Genomic DNA, 22282 nt, shown 5'->3' with positions numbered 1-22282 from the left:
TATTTGGATTGCCCGTGTCACACAGCACTGATGTCACTAAACTTTAATGTATTAGGAAGACAATGCGAATTCATGTACATTCTGCGTAGTAATATTTTTATATTGGAGAGAAACTCGCTATATGTGCGTTTCCCGTCATTCCAGTGAAGCTACACACTTCAAAAAAGAACTTACTGCGCTGCCAAAGACATGCTAGGGCTGAATGCATTATACTGTTCAGGAGTTTAAGATACGTGCGTTCTAATATGTATTTTGTTTTTTCATCCCACATGCAACCTGGTGTGCTTTTGCATGACGCACGTTCTTAGTCACAATTGCCGCCTTGAGAAAGGGGGTTAATAGAGTGATGTTGCCCAATACTAGAGGAGGGGAGAGGGCGAAATGTCCTCGAAATAACCCACCCTCGCTATCATGTTGAAATTTCCTGCTGACTCAGCATCCCCCGCCCCCTGGTTGGAGCTTCTTTCTATTATATCTCTATTATATCATTGTGTAGGCTGAATTAGCGCTTTGGTCACATGGAGGATTAGCCACACCCCCCTTTCCCCCGTAAGCACACCTATGGTGGATACGGTTTTGTTGTCTGAATATGATGTTCACGGTGGGAGAGGGTGCACAAATAAATTCGAAATAAATTCCTGGCTGACAATAATACCAGGTACCTTGCTCCCACTCAGGGCCATTTTCTTTTCTATACATAATGTTTTGAGGATGAACTTCCGCAACATCCACGTTGGGTAACCGATCATGTGATAACGTCCCCTATGGGAATTTTTGGGGGTGGAATCTCACATATTGTGTCTCTCTTGTTGGGAGCATGAATGTCATCCTCAAGATTTATTAGTGTTGCTGTGGTAATGCGAGTCAAGTCTAAAATTTGTCTTTTTTTTGTTTGTCCAGGTCAATTGTTTTAACCGAGACGTCAGATAGCACCGTGGCTATCACTAGCAACCGAAATGGGACCACCGAGGAACAAGTCATAGCAGCGCCACGTAGAAGGGATGCTACCCCAAGACCCAGAAGGATGACTGCCACCGAATGCTATTCTGATGCGCACACTTTGCACCAGATCTGTCCAATCCTGCCACCAGCGACGCTAATCATGGAGCACATCGATGAATTACTGGCAGAATTAGAAAATGCGCACGTCGATATGCAAATGCCATGCACGATGACGGACACTGAGCCCTGTTGGGTGGTGAATAATTTACGCACGCTCAACCAGAGCCTGGTGCGAGCCAACATAGAGATATTGGAAATGGAGCCACGCAGACTCTTGGTCCGAAACACCGATCTTGACGCACGCCACTCAGAATTCAACGGAAGCTCGACTCTGAAGGCCTGCATACTACTGGACTCGCTCTTCAAGGGTCACAGATGCATACACGAACTGCGCCTGCGCCCCCAAATCGTGGACACGTGGTCGGCGCAGATACTCTCCGTCTCTCTGGCTTCGAACTCAAGCATCAAGCATGTGACAACGGAAGGTCTGTGCAGCCGGTTGTACGCGCCGGGGCACCCGCTGATGGACTCCATTTGCGAGATGCCTTCTTCCCTGGAGAGCCTGTGCATCACGGGCCTTTATCTCGGATCAGTCACTGTCGAACGGCTTGGCGCCATGTTGGAAAAAATGAAGAGTTTGCGCAGTGTCAAGTTCGTGAAGAACGACATGCCACCCGGGGCAGGGAAGGAGCTGATGAAGGGAATGTGCAAAAACAACAACCTTGAAACCGTTTCGCTCTCTCATGTAGCCATGGGAAGAAGTGGAGCACGTGCATTGGGAGACTACCTTGCCACACCTTCTAAGCTGCGAGAGCTATCGTTGGCGTCCTTGAAGAAGTTTGGCCAAGAGCAAGTGGTGTCCATTGCGGAAGGGCTCAAGAATAACCATGGACTACAGATACTGAAGATTGAAGGACTACACGTTGATCCAGGTTCAATAGGGAGCTTCGCAGAAACGCTCACAAAACACTCATCTCTGAAGTATTTGACGGTAACCGGTTGTTCCCTTGCGGAAGTAGATACCAAGTACTTTGCGGTCTTTTTAAAGTTCAACACCAGGCTCCTGGCACTAGACCTGAGTGGCAACAATATCGACGACATTGGAGCTAACGACATTGCCCGAATGTTGAAGTTCAACAGGAGCCTACAGAAGCTTGACCTCTCAAAGAACTCGGTCACCTATCGTGGAGCTGTGCCTCTGGTCGAGGCGCTCGCGAGCAACGGTGTCCTAAAGGAGCTCGCTCTGTGGGGTGTTTCAGACGACGAGAAGGAGAGGCCTCTAGCGTCCGCTTTAAGTCGCAACCGCGCCCACGGTCGGGTGCTAGTCAGCCACGATAGCATCGAAAGTGTCTTTCAGCTCGCGAAGGGCGTCCTTGCGAACACCCACCTTATCAGGACGCTACACTTGGACGCTTCCGTCCATGTCCACACCTCTTGCACCAAGACACTGTTCCTGTCGCTGGCCGCTATCCCGTTCCTGAAGAGCTTGAATCTGGAATGCGAGACCAGCTTCAACAGGTGCGCCGCAGAAAACTTCGCCGAGCTGCTGTTTCAGACAAGAGAATTGGAGCATGTCCAGATTAGCCATTGCTATATGAACCTCGTCGCTCTGCAAATAGTCATGAATGCGTTAGCTGAGAACGAGTCAGTGTTGGACATGAATCTGGGGCTTGGAGTCCAGAGCTTTTCCGGCACACGAGCGATTGTGGACATGTTGAAAAGAAATTCAACGCTCCTCCATTTCGGCAACTTCACAGTACGGCCGTGTGAACTTCAATTCCTAGCTTACCAGCTGCGGTCAAACCCCGTCCTCAGAACTCTGAACATTTCCGCCCTTTACCACTTCTTCGAGAAGCCGGTTGTTGAGGAGATTACCTTTGAAATAAGTGAAGTGCTTCGACGCAACATGCGCTACTGTCATCGAGCTGTCCAGTCCGCAACGAAACAGAGAAAGCTGGGAACCCAGCGGAAGCCGGCGGCGGGCGAAAATAATGCTCGTGTCCCCTTCAAGTCCTACCGCCGTCAACGGCCGACACGAATGCATTGATAGTGTGATTGCAACGGGTGTTTCTGGTGATGCGAATGACTTTGCCACGACGCCACCTGGATGTGTTCGTCTACGTAAACGCACTTGACTTCCCAGTTTTCATCCTGCTACCGAATCGCCCTCTGCCGGAATGCAAGACCACCATCACTCGCTCCGCTGCTCATCAAAACGCCGACCTCGAGAACAGAGACTATACATGGCATTAAAAAAAACTGTATGCACTTTAACCGATACAATGTGTTCGGGCCTACTCAAACAATATTTTGGCCAGTATGTTCTTCTTCCCTAAAAATGTCAATTTTATACAGTTGCTGGAATCTGCATAGTGTATTCCTAGATTTTTGACATGTGTTTCAATTGATGGGTGCATAAATGTTGGTGTTTTCCCTGTGTATTAGCAATTTGCTTACACTTTACACTGTAGCGTGACGCGCGCAAGGACACGAAAGGGATGAGCAAGCACCTTCTCTGATGTGAAGGCAAAGGCAGAGTCATTTCCGGGTTGCTTTGTGAACACGTTTTCCGGTGCCAGCAGTATTCGTTCAACGCTTGTACCATAGTCATTTTGGGCAATTACGATTTCCTAGCTAAATTATTGTCAATAAGTTCTGAAACGTTTCTTCGCCTCATCATTATCATCAATGTTCTTCTACAGTTTTACAACTTCTTCTTTCAGATGACAAGCATGACTACAGATAATAGTTGATTGTGGATTATCATATTTATTTGTTTAAGGTGTTCCTCTAAACTTATAAATTTTTAGGAGAGAATTTTGAAGAATTTTTGTGAACCTTGCATGTATATTTTGTCATATTTTTGATTTTTTGCGCTAGCTTTTCTCGGAGATGCTTCCGGCCTGCTTCTCGTTTGTTTATTTTTAGGAAGAGGTCTTTTATGTACACATCAATAAATATTTAATAAACAATTTTGCAAGCTTTCTCAGCGTTCTTTTCTTCGAACATGGCTTCCCAATATATTTGCAGTGTCTGCATTTGCAACACCTTTATTGTACGGCGGTTGATAAAAAATGTACGTTGAATTGTTATTAGATAATGGGAAACCTAAAACAGTGGTTTTAACACGTTAAGTAACACAACTGGTAACAAACAGATCTAAGACTTTTTCTGAAGAGGTTGTGATTCTCGTGCTTAACACATCACCACAACAGATTATCAATCAACCATGTGTGATCAACTTTATTGACAACACATATCATGATTGAAAGGACTATCAAAAATTATTTTCACCTGCGTCTACGAAAATGGGCTCTTAGGTTTTACGCATACATTTTAACATTATTGTGTTACTGGAGTAACGTAGTGTGTTGACCGTGCTACGGGGATGAATGTTCTTGCAAGGCTACCACTCACCATACCTAAACGTGCACCTTTACGTATGGCGATTGCATCGCAATTAGATATATAACTCTTAGTAAACGCATCGGCTCAATCATAAGAGAGGTTTTTAGCGCATACAGTATCTCGCGATACGCAAAAAGGGTGCGGAAGTACCAACAAGATAGGCAGATTGACCAAGTTTTGTGTATCACTTCCTTGCTGTCTCTAAGCACCGTTTTATATTTTCATCATGAGATTACCAGGGTGCCGTACAATGTATCCGATATTTCAATTCACCCGCAAAATCGTGTAGCGATTCTCGTGGCCCACCGTGAACCGTTGCTAGTTTGACGCTATCCTATAAGCCTAGACCTTGCCCCGTCACATTTGGTGGAGGTGACGGGGCGAGCGCTAGGCTTAGAGGATAGCGTCCACCGAGTTGCCTCTCGCGCGAGTGCCTAACGCACAGGCGTCTTCTTCATCTTCACAAACTGCCGCGCTTGCTCCTGTCGATGATGCACCGTAACAATATACTAAAGGTTTTAAAACTTATTATACTTGGAGTATATAAGCCGTTATAACAAGCTTAATAAAATGCAGAATTGATTTTAGGGTTACACATTCTTTTAAAGGGGCCTTGAAACACTTCTTCAAGTAGCCATGGAGCCACTAAACATGCTTGTTGTCTGAAAAATTTACCACCGCAAAGTTTCCAGAATCAGTCCAGTACGAGCGGTGTTCCAAACATTTGTCGCACACTGCAATTGCATTTTTTTTTCTCGTCCCGACGAAATAGCTGCATGTTAAGCAGAGAGTAATGGCACGGTGAAGTTTTATTTTTTTTTCAATTACGTGGCTTCTCAGTGCGATCGCCCACGTACTCATGGACAAATGGCGGCATTCCGCGATGACCTCGGTAACCACGAGCGTGCCATGCTCAAATCAGCCAGTGGCTGTGACCAGAGCCATATATTCATTCTTGGCTGTGACAAGTGATTTTTGAGCTTGTAGTGTCGTTTTCCGAGAGAATAAAGCAATTTTAGCTTTGAAAATTAATTCCGAATTACATTCTATGTGCTGCGCTATAATATTTGCCTCGCGTCTTCTCGGTAGCGTCGACCATGGAACGACAGCGTTTTCTGACCGTGTTCAATAAATGTTGAGGGCCCATTTATATTTGAAGCGAGGCTTCACGGCAAAGTGTGTTTACCCTGTAAAGTTGTTTTCACGATTGAGCATTGCATGTTGCCGTGAAAACACCTTTACAAGCTGTAACATGTGGATTAATATTTATCGATTCGTTCATTGAGAATACTTCAAAAATATTCCAAATTTTCAATTAAAATCGAAGCAAACTCGAAAACTCAACTATTCGTTTGAACATTCGAATATTCGCACAAGCTCAGATATCACATTTTACAATGCAAGAAAACAACAGGAATGACTTAAAACAAAAACAAAGCGTCGAGAGAAAAAAAAGTCTAGAAGAGTTCTGACTTTGAACCATTTCAAACACATGTCAATGTAACACGTTTTGCCCCTTAGGACAAAATGAGCGAGTTTTGCCTGAAAAAAAAAGATAGGTCACTATTGCTAGCTGCATGCGTTTGAGCAAACTTTTAATCAGTAACTGAACGAGCTGGTAGCCAAGATAGCAACCACAGTGACGTGAATGCAAGGTATGTAATGAATCGGTGCCCAGCCTATAGTGTTCTTTTCGTCTACGCCAGGTGCCTCACGTTCAACTGAGCAAGCGGGTTATATTCCCAAAATTTACTTTTGTGAAAGCCGGAACTGTGACGGATTGATTGATTTGATTGAGTAAATTATAGTGTTTAAGGTCCCTAAACCACCATATGATTATGGGAGACGCCGTAGTTGAGGGCTCCGGAAATTTCGACCAGCTGAGGTTATTTAACGTGCACCCAAATCTGAGTACACGGGCCTACAATATTTCCGCCTCCATCGGCAATGCAGGTGCCACCGTGGGGATTCGATGCTGCGACCTGCGGGTGAGGAGCCGAGTACCTTAGGCCCAAGACCACCGCGGCGGGGCGAGATAGTGACGGAGTTTGCCATGCAGGAAGGGAGGAGGGGCGCACCCGTTCAAGCGCACCTTTTTAGGGGAATGTTTTAGCCATATATCGTAGTAGGGCTTCTACTGAAGCGTCTTTAACGCAAAGTTTCTACAAACACATCAACACTAATCTCCGAGACGGACTGCAATCTGGACGTCCATTCTGGTATGTGGAGTTGTAGGGGCGAAGCTCCTTGAGATGGAGATTTGTCCTATGGCGTTGTGCGCCGTAGCCACCACTGACAATTGTTCTAATGACGATAAAGAATAGGTGCGTTCCGGACAACACATTCTCTTTATGTAGTTACGGTTCAGCACATGCAAAATACCCACTATACGCTATGACAATGCCGCTGTTGACGATGAAGATGATAAAAATGATGATCAGTGATAACGGTGGGAAATTGCCGTATGCGAGATTTCGAGATACTCTATGTTGAATTTCGCATGACTGGAAACAACCACCGGGGGAACGTGCCCAGACCTCGCCTTTGCCTACACGGTCAGATCCGATACCACAAAGCAGTATTAACGAAGGCAAAATGAAATTCACAGCTCAACACAACACAACAGTTATCATCAATAAACAGTGTATAAGTCTGTACACCGCTTGGTACTACTTTACATGTGTTAGTAGTTATTGTCACGGGTGATTTACAGTATAACCGGACAATCACACTTTCTTACCCACTGATCATCATTCACTTCGTGGATATGTGATGTTTTTTTTATATTGTTCCACAGTTATGCTCTACAGCATGGTGACCTTATGGTATGCTTCAAAAAGAAATGATTGGGCCAATGACGCATATGTAGCTCACGAATAACCTTAATGAGGGTAACAAAATGGGACGAAAACAGAAGTGTCGCTAACAGGGGCATGGGGGGAAGACTTCCTGCGACGCACCCTTTGCATCCCCCCCCCCCCCCCCTTACAGCAAGCGCAGTCAAAAAGCAACACACGCGCAACTTTGGCTGGTGACTTGGGCGGAGGACGTCGCGGCTAGGCACTGCCTGGACGCCACAACCGGCAGCCTGAACGCCACCCACAACGCTGCTTTTTGATTTTTAAATAATATTTTAATTTTGGCCTTCTGACGAATAAAGTTCTTTCACCACCACCACCCACCATTCCTGCTCCCAAAAGGAACTCGCTTCTCGTGGGTGCGTCGACACCATCTCCGACAAAAAAAAAAATACTAATCCTGGTGCAACACATCACGAAGACCGTCATGTGCCCAGCAGGACACATGCTGCTCCCAGGATCCAGGCTCGTTGTCTACGTGAAGTTGCTTTTCTTCTTATGAGCATTTCAGGAAATGTTACTACTAGGATTTGGCAATTTATGGCTCTACTTCATCCGGCATTACCACCTAAGAGTCAAAGCTATCCATGCTGGAACTTTAACATCTTCACTGTTCAAGTACTAAACGCTTCTATTGGTTTCTATGAAGAGAAAATTAAAATGTTTTTTTGAAAACTAAGCAGAAAGAAGTATTTTAGCGTTTTTCTGCTTGCCAGGTTTTGTAAATTGTTTCTTGCACAGTTTGCAAAAAGTAATGCACGTGCGCGAGCAAGTTTATTCTCAACCAAATAGCTTCGAGCACAGACTAGCAAGGAACCTAGTTTTTTTTCTTCACCATTAACCACTGCCTTTCCTTTAGTTCGTTTCTCCCATTTTCTTGCTGCCTAGTGCTAGCGTACATTGAGGCGTGACATTCCTGCAGTGTGCTTTGATGCCTTTGTGGTTCTTTCACACCTGTACTGAAATGTGGAGGTGGGAAAGTCATCGCAGCAAGAAAAGTAGACTGGGAACGAGGCTTCTGGTTAGAAAACATTACTGCAGGAAAGCCGTCTTACACGTGTTTTTTCAAGCGTACGCAAGGAGGCGCTCACTATATCACAATATCTTCACAGTGACACGGCGTGGATGATCGAATCACAAAGCTTCTAAAGGATATCTATAAAGCTAACGAGTTAGTTATAAAATGGGAAAGACAGGTATCCGAGCCCACAGAGGTGAAACGGGGGCTTAGGCAAGGGTGTCCTTTGTCACCCTTGTTATTCAAGGTGTACTTACAAGGATGAAAGGCCAATATAGAAGGGAGCGGACTTGGCTTGAACTATCTTTCGTCAAACATGGAAGACTCATTAAATAGGCACTACCAGCCTATCTACGCAGAATGTATAGTGCTAATGGCCGACAACAAGGAAAATATGCACAGGTTGATGGACCTCTGTGGTAATGAGGGAGATAGGTTAGATCCAGATTCAGTAAGAAAAAATCAGCAGTGATGATTTTTAATGATAATAAAGGTAGTGAGCTTAGGATACGTGAGGTCACTGTAAATTCGATTGGATAAGCTTTTATTAGAAATAACGAATAAATACATATATCTAGGCGTATGGATAAGCAATGGGGCCGAGTACCTAAAGGCACACGAAATATACATGTCGAATAAAGGTAACAGGAATGAGCGGTGATGAAAAACAGGGCAGTGCGTAATTACATTAGGTATGCTATTGTGAGAAGAGTTTGGAAAGAAGTCATGGTTCCTGGCCTGACGTTCAACAATGCGGTCTTGTGCATTAGATCAAAAGTTCAAGCAAGATTAGAAATTAAGAAACGTGGCATAGATATACGCTTGCTTTATAAACTCATGGGAATAAACCAAATCAGGGAGTACAAGGTGATATAGGATGGACATCGTTCGACGGCAGGGAAGCTAGCAGTAAGATAAAACTTGAGAAGCGATAGAGAGAAATAGGGGATGAGCGTTGGGCTAGGAAGGTTTTCAGCTGCTTGTACATGAAGAATGTTGATACAAAATGGAGGAAGCGAACAAGAAAATTGACGGTTAAATACTTCGAAAAGAGCATGGGGCCAAACCAAAAAGAACTATCGGTTAAGAAGAAGTCGAAGGCCGCAGAGACCAATATGTGGAGAATTGGCATGATTAAGAAGTGTGCACTAGAGATCTATAGAAGTTTTAAGCAATAAATAGCCAAGGTAAGGATCTATTACAATACTCGGGGTAGTTCTTTACTGTTTGAGGCCAGGACGGGAGTATTGCGAACCAAGACATATCGGGCCAAATACGAAGGGGTAGACACAGTATGCAGTGCGTGTGGAGAGGAGGATGAAACTGCCGAACATTTGATAATGTTCTGTGAAGGGCTTCGCCCTGCAGTTCAGGATGATGGCGAAGAGTTTTTCAAAGCACTGGAGTTGAGGGACAGGGAGGGCAAAATATACTTTAAGCAGGTAGAAATACTTGAAGGAGCTTATCTGATTGGTGGCTAAAATGAAGGCATAGAGTATAAATTATACCTTTTACTGCAGAGTACCAGTCCTTAAATTCAGTATTTAAAAAATATATACCTCTAGTTTTTGGTTCACTGAATATTAGGGCTAGGCGGCGTTAGCTGCCGCCTGATCTAAAGGGTACATCCATATCAATCAATGCATTCATCCATCCATTATTTTCCCCACCAATATTGCTGATTTTCAGAGTCACAACATATCTTGTGATAGACCTCTTTGTGTTTGCAAACAGTTCAACGTGACCACGCGCACCCCACGTACCACCCTCTCTCGGAGAAGCTGCTGGTTGTCGAGAATCTTCCACCGAAGAGATTTTCTGCATAACAGCACTGCGTGTATCTCCACCCCTTCGATTGAAGTTTCTCCAATGTTGTTCTCTATCTCTAAAGTCACAGGTTGTAAAAAGAAAGGTAGCTGCGTACGGCGCACGATTCCATTAGGTTACCATGTGGAACTTTGCTCGTCGTAGATGGCAGTCATAAAAAACCTCATTCTTTTTGAAAGCGAACGTTCTGCACGTTCAAACTAACTAGCGTTTTGAAAAATATTTGTTTGGCGTAAATTTAAACGTGTGGTACAGTGTAAAATGCAATTTCAAACGATGGACGGTAGCATTGTTTTGTGCTGCTGTGCATAAGGTTACAGATATGATACTCACTCATTGCGCAAAGTTTTGATCCGACATCAATGAAAACAAAACAAGGAAACACTTTTTTGCCTAAAGCGTTAGACTAACGTTAACAAATCCTCGCGAAAATCAAGGAATGTTCTCTCACGGCACCCCTCAAAACCCATACAAAGTTTGTGCGATTTTTATGCCGATAACCTAATTATATACATTGAATGTGTAACTGTTTGTATAAAGTTTACATCGCCATTTTTTGTCCATTATTTTTTCTGCTGCAGTCAAGTGTCGTACCCTGTCGTTGTAATGCCGCGGGTGGCTGGTGCTATGTCAAGCTGTCGTTGGACAGTTTTGTACCAGCCGACTTTTTTTTCACCATTAATGTTTTTGTTTTTTTGGTGAAAATAGTGTTTTTAGATTGATTGATGTGCATAATATATTGCACAGTTACCTCGCTGCATTCGATGCGTTGCTGCTGTAGGTGTGGTATATGCAATCTTGTAATGCATATTGTCACCTGATAGAGATCGGGCCGTAAATGTACGAAGTATATGAACAACAAGAATCCCGGCTTTTACATAAGACGTACGAGGTTACCGAGCATATGAGTTCTCGTGTAATATTACTCGATAATATGATGAATAGTAAGATTCGCCAATACTGCATTATGCTGGTAGTCTATGCGTAGCCGTATCTTTCAACCCAGTAATCATGCATTTTTTTTTTCTGAATGTAGCGCAAACCCTTAAGGCTGGTGCACACCGGCGACTAGTCGCGGTCGCGCGACCATTTGCGACTGGTCGCAAGCAGTCGCGAACGGTCGCAAGCGGTCGCAAAGCGACTGTTTGGGCCAGTCGCTTCCTGACCGATTTTTTGGTCGCGCGACTGCAGTCGCAAAACAGTTTAACCAATCAGCGAAGACCAGAAGTGGCGTCAGTCTTTGTTTACATCCGGTCTCCTCGTATGTTTTTTTTTTTTTTCTCGTTGCGCTTGCCTACTGCCGTGAGGTACGAACGACACGTACGTTCCTCCATGGATTCTTCCTCGCATCAGGCGAATGCCACCACGGCCAGCTTTGGGTAGTCGGCCGAGCTCCTCATCGACGCGACTAAAATGTACCCATATCTGTATGACAAGCGGCACCCTTCTTTTAAAGATCGGACAAAGAAGGACCAGGCTTGGGCAGATCGGAAGCATGTTCGGCATGTCGAGTAAGTACCGAGATTTTTTGTTTGAGTAGCTATATAAGCAAAAACAGGTGTGTACTGCATGGCTGGCGTTGCCAATGAATGAACAATGAAAATATTGGTATTTGTACTGCAAGGTTACATGGTTAGTTTGCATGAGATGTATTGACTGTGATATGCGAGCGCAGTTGTGTGCATGTTTGTTCTCGCGACTTCCCGAGTTTAACATCGAAATCGACGTGACAGAACATTGTATAGCTGATAATAAAGCTCAGACGTTCGAAATACTGCTCGCAGTTGCCAACTCACCTAGCGCATGCTCCTTGCTGTGTTTGTACGTCATCGTCTGGCCAACGGAATGTGTGCTTTTGTGAACGTGCGGCATTTGCAATGCATAATATCTAGTGCGCGGTGAGGGAGGGGGGGGGGGGGGGTTACGCTTTAATTTTGCCTATGCATTGCAGTTGTGCTGCTTTAAAAAAGAATGCAAAGTAGCTTCTGCTTTGAGCGCATTTTGTGCACTCCACAGAGGAGCGTGTAATTAAAACATGAAAAACATGTTTAGCAGCACTCTCAAATGTCCGGATTTGGGAGTCAGACATGCTGTTGATGCCAAATGACATGCAATCGTAAAAAAAAAAGATATGGTAGTGTTCTAGTGGCTGGGCGAACACTGAAGGAAAGCACAGACGGGGGAATTTATTCCTCTGTAATGTGGCCCAAATCTAATCCTCATTTCTTCACAACTGTTCCTTTCCTCTCCTGTGTTTTTGTCTATTGGTGCCTTTATATTTTATTCCCCGAGGTTATATCTCTCCGCTTTCAACTGTGCCTCGTTTTTGTTTATTTTCTTTGTTCCTATATTTTAAAGTCAATTTTTCATGTCTGCTTCTATGTGTTGGTATGTTTTCATGTTTTGGTCCCTTTATTTTCTTATATTTTTCTTCCTCTCGCTCTCTCTATGTTACACTTTGAGTCATATACTATGTTTGTTGCATTTCTTTCTCTCGAAAATTGTCATCTTGCTCTAGTTAGTTTCATTCTTCTTTTCAAGTTATTTAACATGTTTGCTTTTGTTTGACAACAATCGCTCCCGCTGTACACGGCATTTGCGCTTGGCCGATACCAATGGTATATACTCACCTGTGGAGTTTTGCGCAATGCAGTAATGCTTAGAAAGCTTCACTGTGAAGGTGATAAAGACATCATGTGCTGGTTCATGAAGTAGACTTTTCGCAAGTGAACTTCAATTTCCGACAGTATAAACAGCCTCTTTGTTACAATAGCTTGGCAGACATGCTTACCTTCAAGAAACAGTGTACATAACTCTTTGCGCAACTAATCATTGCGTCAGCTGTGATGTCATGCACATGTAGGTGGACGGTCTAAAACACTAGGTGGGTAGCATTTCTGGAACCCTCGGCTGCAGGTTCCCTCAATCATGTCGTGGTTTTGCAATGTTTAAGCCCCTACCAATAGTTAAGTTTAGATGGCATGCGATTCATTTTGTTGCCCAATATTCAGATTTGTAGGGTGCTGCAGCCGAAATGATCTGGGCAAAGAAAATAAAGACCGCTCACAATTGTGCTGAAATAAAGTAGAAAATTTATCAGCGATACAGTATGCACAATACATTCTTACAGCAAGGGTTTTGTTTTCAGGTGTCCTTGTTGAGAAACGATTTAAGAACCTGCGTGATATCTTCAAAAGGAAACAACACGACATACGTGAAAAAACAAAGAAGTGGAGCCGGAGCAGCCGACATTCCAACAATAAAATGGCCCCATTTTGAGGCCATGCTTGAATTAATGGAAGGAGAGTCTGAGCCTGTGGCGTAAGTTCAATATTAGCTGACTATTGAGTACTAAACAAAAAAAAAGTTTATTTAATTCACATGACTGTTATACATACACATAAATACTCACATATCAATACACATAAGTACACTGCACATAAACATAGAAGTCCCAAGAGGTAATTCACAGTGGGCATGCATGTGATCATGAACTTGATGGCAATGGGCTGTTTTGATGTCGAATAACTGTGGCTACAGCTACGAAGAATAACTCAGTGCATCATTCTTTCTGGATACTGTGCAACATGAGTGCCATTGACCAAAGGTAATGAATAATGCTTACCGTCCATTGAACAGAAAATGAAATGTTTTGGTTAGCATAGCACAATGCATCAGCACAACGCAAAAAATATAGCATACCGTACAAGTGGCACGTGGACAGCTTCACAAAACAGAATATTGAAGACAGAACAGTAAGAATGAAAGAATTGAGTGTACTTCTGTGTCATTCTCGGCTCTCATTTACCAAAAAAAGAAAGGCTTAATACAAAATATAAAAATCTAAAGAGATCGCTTATTGCATGTGTCATGAGGCTGTTCATAGACAAGCATTGCACATATTCATTACAAGAATGCAGCATAAGTACTTATATTGTAGCAAAACAGTGAAAATGCTCTAAAGATGCACACAATAGCACTGACAGAATCACATATTGCATGTTCTCTTGCAGCAGCCACATCACAGCAGAAGAGGCTAACGAGAGGTGAGCATGCACAAAAATTTTCGGTAATGTGCATGCACTTGAAGCTGTACATGCATGGACTTGAACCTAGAAACATTATTTTTTATTACTAGGTGATTGTACTTTGCAAAATTATCAAAAATACAAGCGTGCTTGAAAGGTGGTGTTCAGGTCGTTAGCTTGCCCAAACCACTGCCTTTTTTTCAATACATTCAGCACTCAACACTGAACAGAAGCACACCGAAATACATGAGGGCACAGGCATTGTTTCTGTGTGAATGTGGTTATTTTACAACGTCAAATATTTCTGAAAAAGCAAAGTATTCAGCAGCGACAGGCTGCAATTACTTTTACTTCATCTCCGTGACAATATCTCTTGTTCTCATTTAGATGTGCAGCCTACATAGCATTTTATTAACATAATAGGCACAATAAACTTCTGTATGCACACCTTCCATACAGCAGTGCTCAATCAAGAGGTAACGCAAGTGTAAAATAAACCTCGTGTTGAGCGAAATCATAATGGCATTTTAACTCCCAAAGAATGCCTAAAACTTTTCATGTACTAGCGGCATCGTCAAATACATAGAAAGAAATTTTCATCACTGCAGATCACCGCCTCGGCCAAGACATGCAGCGGAACCGTAACGTACCCCTGATACGGCTGAGGAGACTCGTGTCGACACCTGCAGCAATGAGTAAAACCTTTATGAATCCACCTAAGTAATGACAAATGAAGGGCATGCATAGATAGCCAATCTATTAAACCTTAAAAACATGTTTTGTAACCTTCTTCATGTTCTAGCACATTTGGAGAATGTGCCTAATTTTTTTTTTTTTACAGGTACCTTACAGGCCCTTGGTTAGGGCATTGAGTAAGGGGGGCTAACAAAGACATGTACAACAAGTAAAAGGGCGAAAGGTGCCAAAACGTAAGCTCGAGACATGAGTAACAAATAAACAAGAAATAAGTAAGTATAAATTGACATCATACATCGTTATCAAAAAACAAGAAAGATGCAGTTCATGGCACGCAGCAGTTAGGAAGTGTACAATACGTGTAAGTTAAATTGGCACAGATTGTGGTATAATACACTGGGAAAATCATAAAAGCGCTTACAGGAAGTGTGAACAGTACGTCCTAAGCAAACAAAAATAAAGCACAAAAAATAAGGGGGCAATAAGCGCATTAGAAAAAAACTTTTTGCACAGCATTATGAATGTCATATACATACAAGAACGAAGCTGTGAACATAAAATTATCAACCAAAATGTAAGACCAATTTGTTGCGGAAGGAAACAGGGTTAGTGTCAGATACCAAGTTATCGGGAAGATCATTCCACAACGTGATGGCACGAGGCAAAGCGGATGCGTTAAAAGAGTTCGTTTTGCCGTACATGCGCGAGAAACTAAGCCGGTTGTGTAGTCTAGTTGATAAATAGGAGGGTCGTTCAATTGGAAGTCTGGTCATTTTAGTGCTATTGACGTATTTATGAAAGAGGCATAAAAGAGAAATGTTGCGGCGAGTGGATAATAATTGAAGTGAATAATCCATTTTAAGTTGTGTTACGCTGCAGCAGAAATTATAATTACGAGAAATGAATCGGACTGCCCTATTTTGAACTGCTACATGCACCAGATTTTGCTACATGCAATTTTTCACACCAGATTCTGCTACATGCAATTGCAACACTTTATAAGTTGTATAATAATACTGCCTCCTCCTGCGGTGATGCTTCAGCAACCACCTCAAGAGAGCAGCCACCATCAAAACGGTGTGTAAACAAAAAAATTATTTTAGGTACTCCTGGCAAGAGATCACAACCACAACTTTTCGAAAAGGATCTCTTTCTGTACATTTCAGTAATATGTATAATTCACTGCAGGTCACGCTCGTCAAGACGACAACGGACCTGCGAGGGCGCTAGGTGAGATATACCCCTAACTCTTAGAGGATAAACTTGCAGATTTTTTTCTAACAATCCTGCGCATGCTACAAAACACAAAACTTTATAAGGTTAACGCTCGGTCAAGTTGGTACACAGACATAGTAACAAAAAAGAGTGTGAGAACGACAAGGTAGAAACAGAAGAAACAGGACAGAACACAGACTTTAAACTGATGTTTTTATTGTGGGCACATTTATACTAAGGCAGACAGAACCCATGTAACTACCGTAATATTTAGACGTTAATATCAGAACATCAGCACCCTGTCCCAAAACACGAGTGTCCGTTTCAAAGATCAAAAGCCCATTTATTTCTCACAGAGAAGTAGACGCCCTATTGACACATTTATCTTTTAAGTGTGCTATTTAATTTGCTTCAGTTGCTCTATATTTTTTTCTTTCTTAGTGCCGAAAATCACAAACAGTAGCTGAAAGTCAGTGCTCTGTCTTGTTTCTTCTGTTTCTACTTTGTCGTTCTCACACTGTTTTTTTTTTGCTAAATGGTGCTTTATGAAGTAACAATGCAACCTTAAAGCATTTGCATGAATCGCAATTCACACTTGCTTTGCAGCAATGCAGGAGAGGGCACAAGCCATGAAGCTGTGGCGTAAGCGTGCATGGAGCACCTTGAACACATCAGAGCGAACAAGGGGGTCATCAAAAAAGATAACATTGGTTTCTTCGCTCTACGTACCGATGCACGCCTCAGAGAGCTACCAGTGCACATTGCACAAGATGTAATGCATGCAGTAGAACTTATGCTGTATGAAGCAGAGGCAAAATTGCATCAGAGCAGTGAAGCAAATTGAAGTGTTTATATATATAAAGTCAATGACACCCACCTTTTTTTATCTTGTGTTCACTTTTCTAGTCCTAACTTAAAGGGGTCATGACTGGTCACTCAACAATTGACGGTTGTCAGCAAAAAACAAAACTACAGAGTAAAATGTGCTAGTACACGTGTGAAAAGGGGCCTTAAGAGATTATTTTAGTCAAAAATATGCCGTAGAAGTGCTCGGCTCCTAAAACTCAACCTACCACAAGTGACCGCCATTTTGTCATGGCGTGCGAGACGTCACAAGCCAAAGGAGCAGTGGCAAATGGTATACGCATTGCACATTCACGAAATTATTTGCTGCAAGTACCAGCGCTACATTGCTGACACAGTAGCCATGTTTCGACCCCTGGAAGTCATTTAGCTTTAGTGGAGAGTTCAACAATGCAAAAAAATTTGATTGCAAACGCAGTTGATGACAAAACACGACCGTCTGCCAGAATGCACACTGTGCAGCAGCTTGTCGAGCAAGCGGTTCGTGATGTCATGGATAGTGAGTGCGTCAGTATTGCCCAACTGTCAGGCGACTAGCTCGTTTATAAAAATATGCGATTAAAAATTAGCAGCTTGACCAAATCGCTCGAATTTCGCCAGCTTGTATGTGAACATACAAGAATCAGCTCATGCAACACACATTATGGTTAAAAATTGGGTCTCATGACCCCTTTAAGGCCACTTATTTCTGTGATATAACCGTGCAATAACTCAAATATTTTAACATGAATTATTTATTTTTGTGTTTTCATGGTTATATTTGGACATGACAGTTTTCCCTGTAATGTATCTGTTGTGTCACGGGTGATTTTTTTCTTCTTTGTTTAGCTTAAGAAGATGCTATGTACATAAGTTCTGTAAGCAATAAAATGCATTTACAACCCACCTTCACCTTGTACGCCTCAAGTGCTGTTCACCACTTTGTCCTGCCAAGGCACCTGACCGTCTGTGACGAATTAGTGCGCCAATTTATCTCGCACTTCCTTGGCATACCTACAACGCATAAGTGCCATGTGAAATTTCTGTCGGCACAGCCATGATGGAAGACACACACTGTAAAAGGAGCATGCTGAGCTTGAAAATCTCACACATAGTTGCATTTCAGTGTCGTAGTCATGACGCTACATTGCCAAAGTGTTCCTCATTTTTATGTATTAATGAGCGCTACCTCTGCTGTCTATTTTCTACGACATCATCACAGCTTCTGATAGAATGCATATTTGCTGACTGACTTTAGAAATTTCGATATGTCAAGTTTCATGGCAGCCAAGGTCAGTAACTGCTCGCATTTGGACAAAACCATTGTACACCTTTGAGAGAACGATTGCCCTGTACAGTTAAACCAAATTAAGGCTGGTGCACACCGGCGACTAGGAGCGGTCGCGCGACCATTTGCAACTGGTCGCGAACGGTCGCACTGCTTGTGCACTCTGCAAGCTGTCGTACATGCAGTGAATATTTCTGTGCCTACACATTTTAGCGAATCATAAGCATGCATCAACCTTTTCATGGAAGAGCGTACGTGCTCATATCACTCAGGTTGAAGAAGGGCAACCTAAACGTACCTGTAGCAATTTCCTTAGCATGGATTTCTGAAAAGCTGTAAATTCAAGGAGAACCTATTTCGCAAAACGTACATCACTCAAGTCAATTGTTCAAATTGCTTTCACACAATGTGCTACCGTCCACAATACGTTTTGCCACTGCGCTACTGTCCACAGTGTATTGGGTCACTGTCATTTTAACAGAACATACGTATAATTGTAGCAAGGTGCAGGGGTTAAACACTGCCTATGTTTGTGAGAAATTTCGCATGTGTACTTGTGCAAACACACACCGTCGTGCATGCAGATACATAAAGGGTGGTTGGTTGAACCTCCTCCCTCCCCGATGCTGAAAAATATTTTTGGCATGAATACTCTTTGAGTGCCTCGAACAGCACATCAATTTGTCCTAACAATTTGTGCATAATTGTACTCGCAAAGCTTAGGATTGTGTTTCACTTATTTTATAACATCATTAATAATTGCGTTCTATATAGTACCTGTGCATCAGGATAACAGAAAACGGGAACTGACCGGTCCACAATGTAATGTCATTGTGTAGCGCAGAATCCCATTTTCTGGGATTTTACAAGCGGAAACCACGTACTGATTACGCAATAAGCAACAACAGATGGTTTTGAAATATTCACCACCTGAGATTCTTAACGTACGTGCGCAACAAACGCGCCAACTTAAGTGCATTTCGCCTCCACCTAAAGGCGATCGATGCGGCCGTAATCAAACCCGTCACCTACGCGTAAACTGCCGGCCGCAGTAACGACTGCATCATCGAGCCCGCATACGTCATAAATGCAATTCGTTCTATCCGCCCAAGCAAAACTTCCTTACAAGCGAAGCGCAGCCGCAAGCCACAGCATATTAATCTTCAAACCACACGCTCCTACCTAATGGTCATGGCCAGGCAGTCGTGCGCCGAAATTGTAGGCCGGTGGTTTGTGTCCTGCTTGGATATTGCGGGGCGCAGCAGTTCGAGCACAGTATCGAACGTTCGTGGCGGCATCCGCATGAAGCTAACCACCAAAAATAGAATGAGGTAACATGTTATGCACTATCTTATGAGCACGTAAAACAACCATAAACTTACTCTCGGAAATTCTCCTCGTCGTGCGAGCGCAAGAGCAGACGCCCTGTGTGGACGGCCACTTCTCGCGAGCGAAGGGACGGTCTCACCCACCATCGCCTTGCTTGCTTTGAAGGCTTTTGTGCTGCCAGCGCTGACACGTTGGCTGAGCACATCAGCACCGCCACAACCTCTTCTTCATCACTCGACTCGAAGTCTATGATGCTGCCGGGAGAACGCACACACACACAGCCGTCAAAAACAAACGCATCGCGCTCAGCGGGCTCCGTATCTGATCAGCTGATCGTCGCCGGTCGCCCAAGTTCTCGTTGATAACGAGATCTGTACGTGACTCTCCGGGTTTGCGACTTCCGGTCGCTCGCATGAAGCCTTGCCGGTGTGAACGTCGCTCGCAATTCGGTCGCCAGTCGCAAATGGTCGCGCGACCGCGGCTAGTCGCTGGTGTGCACCAACCTTTAGACGTATACGCGCTCACAGATGGTCGCGTCAAATGCGATTTTTGCCTTGACTACAAAGTCGAATCGTCGAATTCCATCGACAACTTGTTACTGCCACCAGCCCGCAAGGAGTGCCAATTTTTTCGCAAAGAAGACGCATCGTTCATTACACTGCTCACACCACACAATGTTCTCAGTTTCACCGTCCACAAAACTGAACCAATACTCTTTCGATGCCTTTCAGTGCACACTATTCACCACAATAAGCACTTCTTCAGTTACGTTTTCTGTAACGTGTACGACACCGGTCTCATCGCTTCAAGCCTCCTTCTTCCCTTGAACTTGTGTGTGCAAAATTGTTATTGAAAAACATCGTGCATTCTGTTTCTATGGCAAGTGACTTGCAGTGGCATGCATTATTACGAGTTGCCTGTTTAGTAGTTTCTTTCAGACAGAAACACCAGACAAATGCGAACATGTTCGTAAAGGCAGTGCAGTCACACGAAGCGTCACACTACCCAAAATGCTACAATTAACGAGAAAATTTGTACATATTTTATTCCACCGGACCTTAGCAATGTCATTTTAGCTTAAAGATGCCTGCAAAGTTACATGACATGTGACGACATCTGACTCTGTGGCACATGATTATACCATTTTTGGTCAGCCTGACAATAAACAGCCCACAAGATTCCAGCATTCACGCTTTCCGCAAATAAAGCATCGGTGAACTCAATAAACACACAGTAATCCGCGTTATCCGGATGAGAACTGCACTTCAAGTGGAGATGGTCGAAATCAAAATTTGTGGTGCTTAGCCTCCGGAATTGCCCACCGCGCTTTCGTAGGCAACCGTGGAGGCCTGCATATTACTTTTCCTTTTTGACGGGAGCGTCGCATTTTGGCCAATAAAAGTGTGTATGCGCAGGCTACACGCAGAAAATACCCATTTCACGGCACGCTTGTACTAGAAAACTACACGCGCAAATATGCGAGAACCGATTTAATGGCCTATTCACGAAAAAAGTAGCTGTGTATTTTTGTTGAGTTTTTACAGTATAATTACCGAAAAAAAGCTAGCTTTTATGTCATGTCTGTGAAGTAAATTCTCGCTGGCTCATTATCCATATTCATGTCCAGCGTTACTATGAACTTTACCTGAATCGGCATTTCCATTTCCGCCGGCACACACGTATTTCATAGGAGTGTATATTATATATAACTTCAATGTTGTTTGATTAGAGGTGTGAATTAGGTGAGGAGCAACTAGGACTTCATCTCGCCCTCCCCCCACACTGTTTCAAGGAGTTCTTATTAAGTATGTCTTATTCAGACAGACTTAACAGCGCAGGAAGACGAAACTCTTCAGAAACACGCACATACGGTGTTCTTAAGTGTATCGACTTTTTGCGCTGGCAAGTCTATCATAACCATGAACCACCTCAGCCAAGCAGCAGTTTTAGCAAACTATATCTAATGTTAACATTTCTTAATAAAAAGGACCTTATTCGTTCACGCGCACTCGTAAGTCGTATTAGAAGGCACCATATACCGAAAGGCGCCAAGAAGAGCACCGATTATGTGACATATTGGTGTCATTGGGCATTGACCTCATGGTCGAAGAAGGTAACGCTAGGCGAACGGACTTGTGAGTCGACTGAGTGAGTCCGGGCGACTAATGTTTCGGTAAGTTGGAGTCCGAGTGGGTCCGGTAGAAGATAAATTTCCTGAATGTGAGTCCGCCTCAGCAACATTTTTGGTGAGTGTGAGTCAGAGGCAGTCCAAAGCTTAAGGTATGTTTCTTGTGGAGCGCACACAAGAGTTGCTGACCTCTGTTCTGAAGTTGAATAACCAGAAGTGTGGCTGCCCTTGCAGAGAGAGAAAGAGAAGCAAAATGTGTTTTCGAGACGCAGTTGATAAGTTCTATCAACTGTTGGGCACCAGTTATATTACAAATGTCACATATTTATACCACTTTTCAGAAGTACTCTTCACCCCTTTTCAAGTTTCAGAAACTACTACTTATTGTTTCCTTCTACATACATTTGATAATGATATGTGGAATTTAACGCCTCGGAACCACCATATACGATTAGAAGAGAACAGCACAAGGACCTACATAATTTTCGGCTCAATCAAAAATGCAGCCGCCGCAGCCTGGATTCGATCCCGCGACCTGCGGGTCAGCAGCCGAGTACCTCAGCCACTAGACTACCACAGCAGGGCATTCCGCATATATTTCATACACGACACTTCTTCTTTGTAACGGTAGTATTTGTGAGT

At 43.4% G+C, this 22282-nt stretch overlaps 2 protein-coding genes across 7 annotated transcripts; one reads left to right on the top strand and one right to left on the bottom strand.

Moving 5' to 3' along the window:
- Positions 1 to 13182: 13182 nt before the first annotated feature.
- On the bottom strand, positions 13183 to 20007 carry LOC119174595 (uncharacterized). 2 transcript variants are annotated; one of them, XM_075868517.1, is made up of 4 exons: positions 19566 to 20007; positions 19366 to 19491; positions 17803 to 17909; positions 13183 to 14824 (listed from the first exon to the last, which is right to left on the bottom strand). In XM_075868517.1, the coding sequence occupies exons 1-3, from the start codon at positions 19715 to 19717 to the stop codon at positions 17873 to 17875; spliced, it is 315 nt and encodes a 104-aa protein (XP_075724632.1). In that variant the 5' UTR covers positions 19718 to 20007; the 3' UTR covers positions 13183 to 14824; positions 17803 to 17872. The 2 variants fall into 2 exon arrangements, 1 of the variants encoding a protein (XP_075724632.1); XR_012884793.1 differs by lacking the exon at positions 19366 to 19491.
- Positions 13295 to 17803, top strand: LOC119174593 (uncharacterized). 5 transcript variants are annotated; one of them, XR_012884790.1, is made up of 5 exons: positions 13295 to 13434; positions 14127 to 14159; positions 14750 to 14836; positions 14983 to 16067; positions 16659 to 17803. XR_012884790.1 is itself a non-coding variant. In XM_075868516.1 (4 exons), the coding sequence occupies exons 1-4, from the start codon at positions 14078 to 14080 to the stop codon at positions 16826 to 16828; spliced, it is 381 nt and encodes a 126-aa protein (XP_075724631.1). In that variant the 5' UTR covers positions 14023 to 14077; the 3' UTR covers positions 16829 to 17803. The 5 variants fall into 5 exon arrangements, 1 of the variants encoding a protein (XP_075724631.1); XR_012884792.1 differs by having other exon boundaries at positions 14750 to 15109; positions 16026 to 16067; XR_012884791.1 differs by having other exon boundaries at positions 14750 to 15914; positions 16026 to 16067.
- Positions 20008 to 22282: the final 2275 nt, after the last annotated feature.

The sequence above is a fragment of the Rhipicephalus microplus genome, chromosome 7 (assembly GCF_043290135.1).
Source record: "Rhipicephalus microplus isolate Deutch F79 chromosome 7, USDA_Rmic, whole genome shotgun sequence".
Taxonomy (NCBI): domain Eukaryota; kingdom Metazoa; phylum Arthropoda; class Arachnida; order Ixodida; family Ixodidae; genus Rhipicephalus; species Rhipicephalus microplus.
This window is presented reverse-complemented; position numbering and strand designations above follow the sequence as displayed.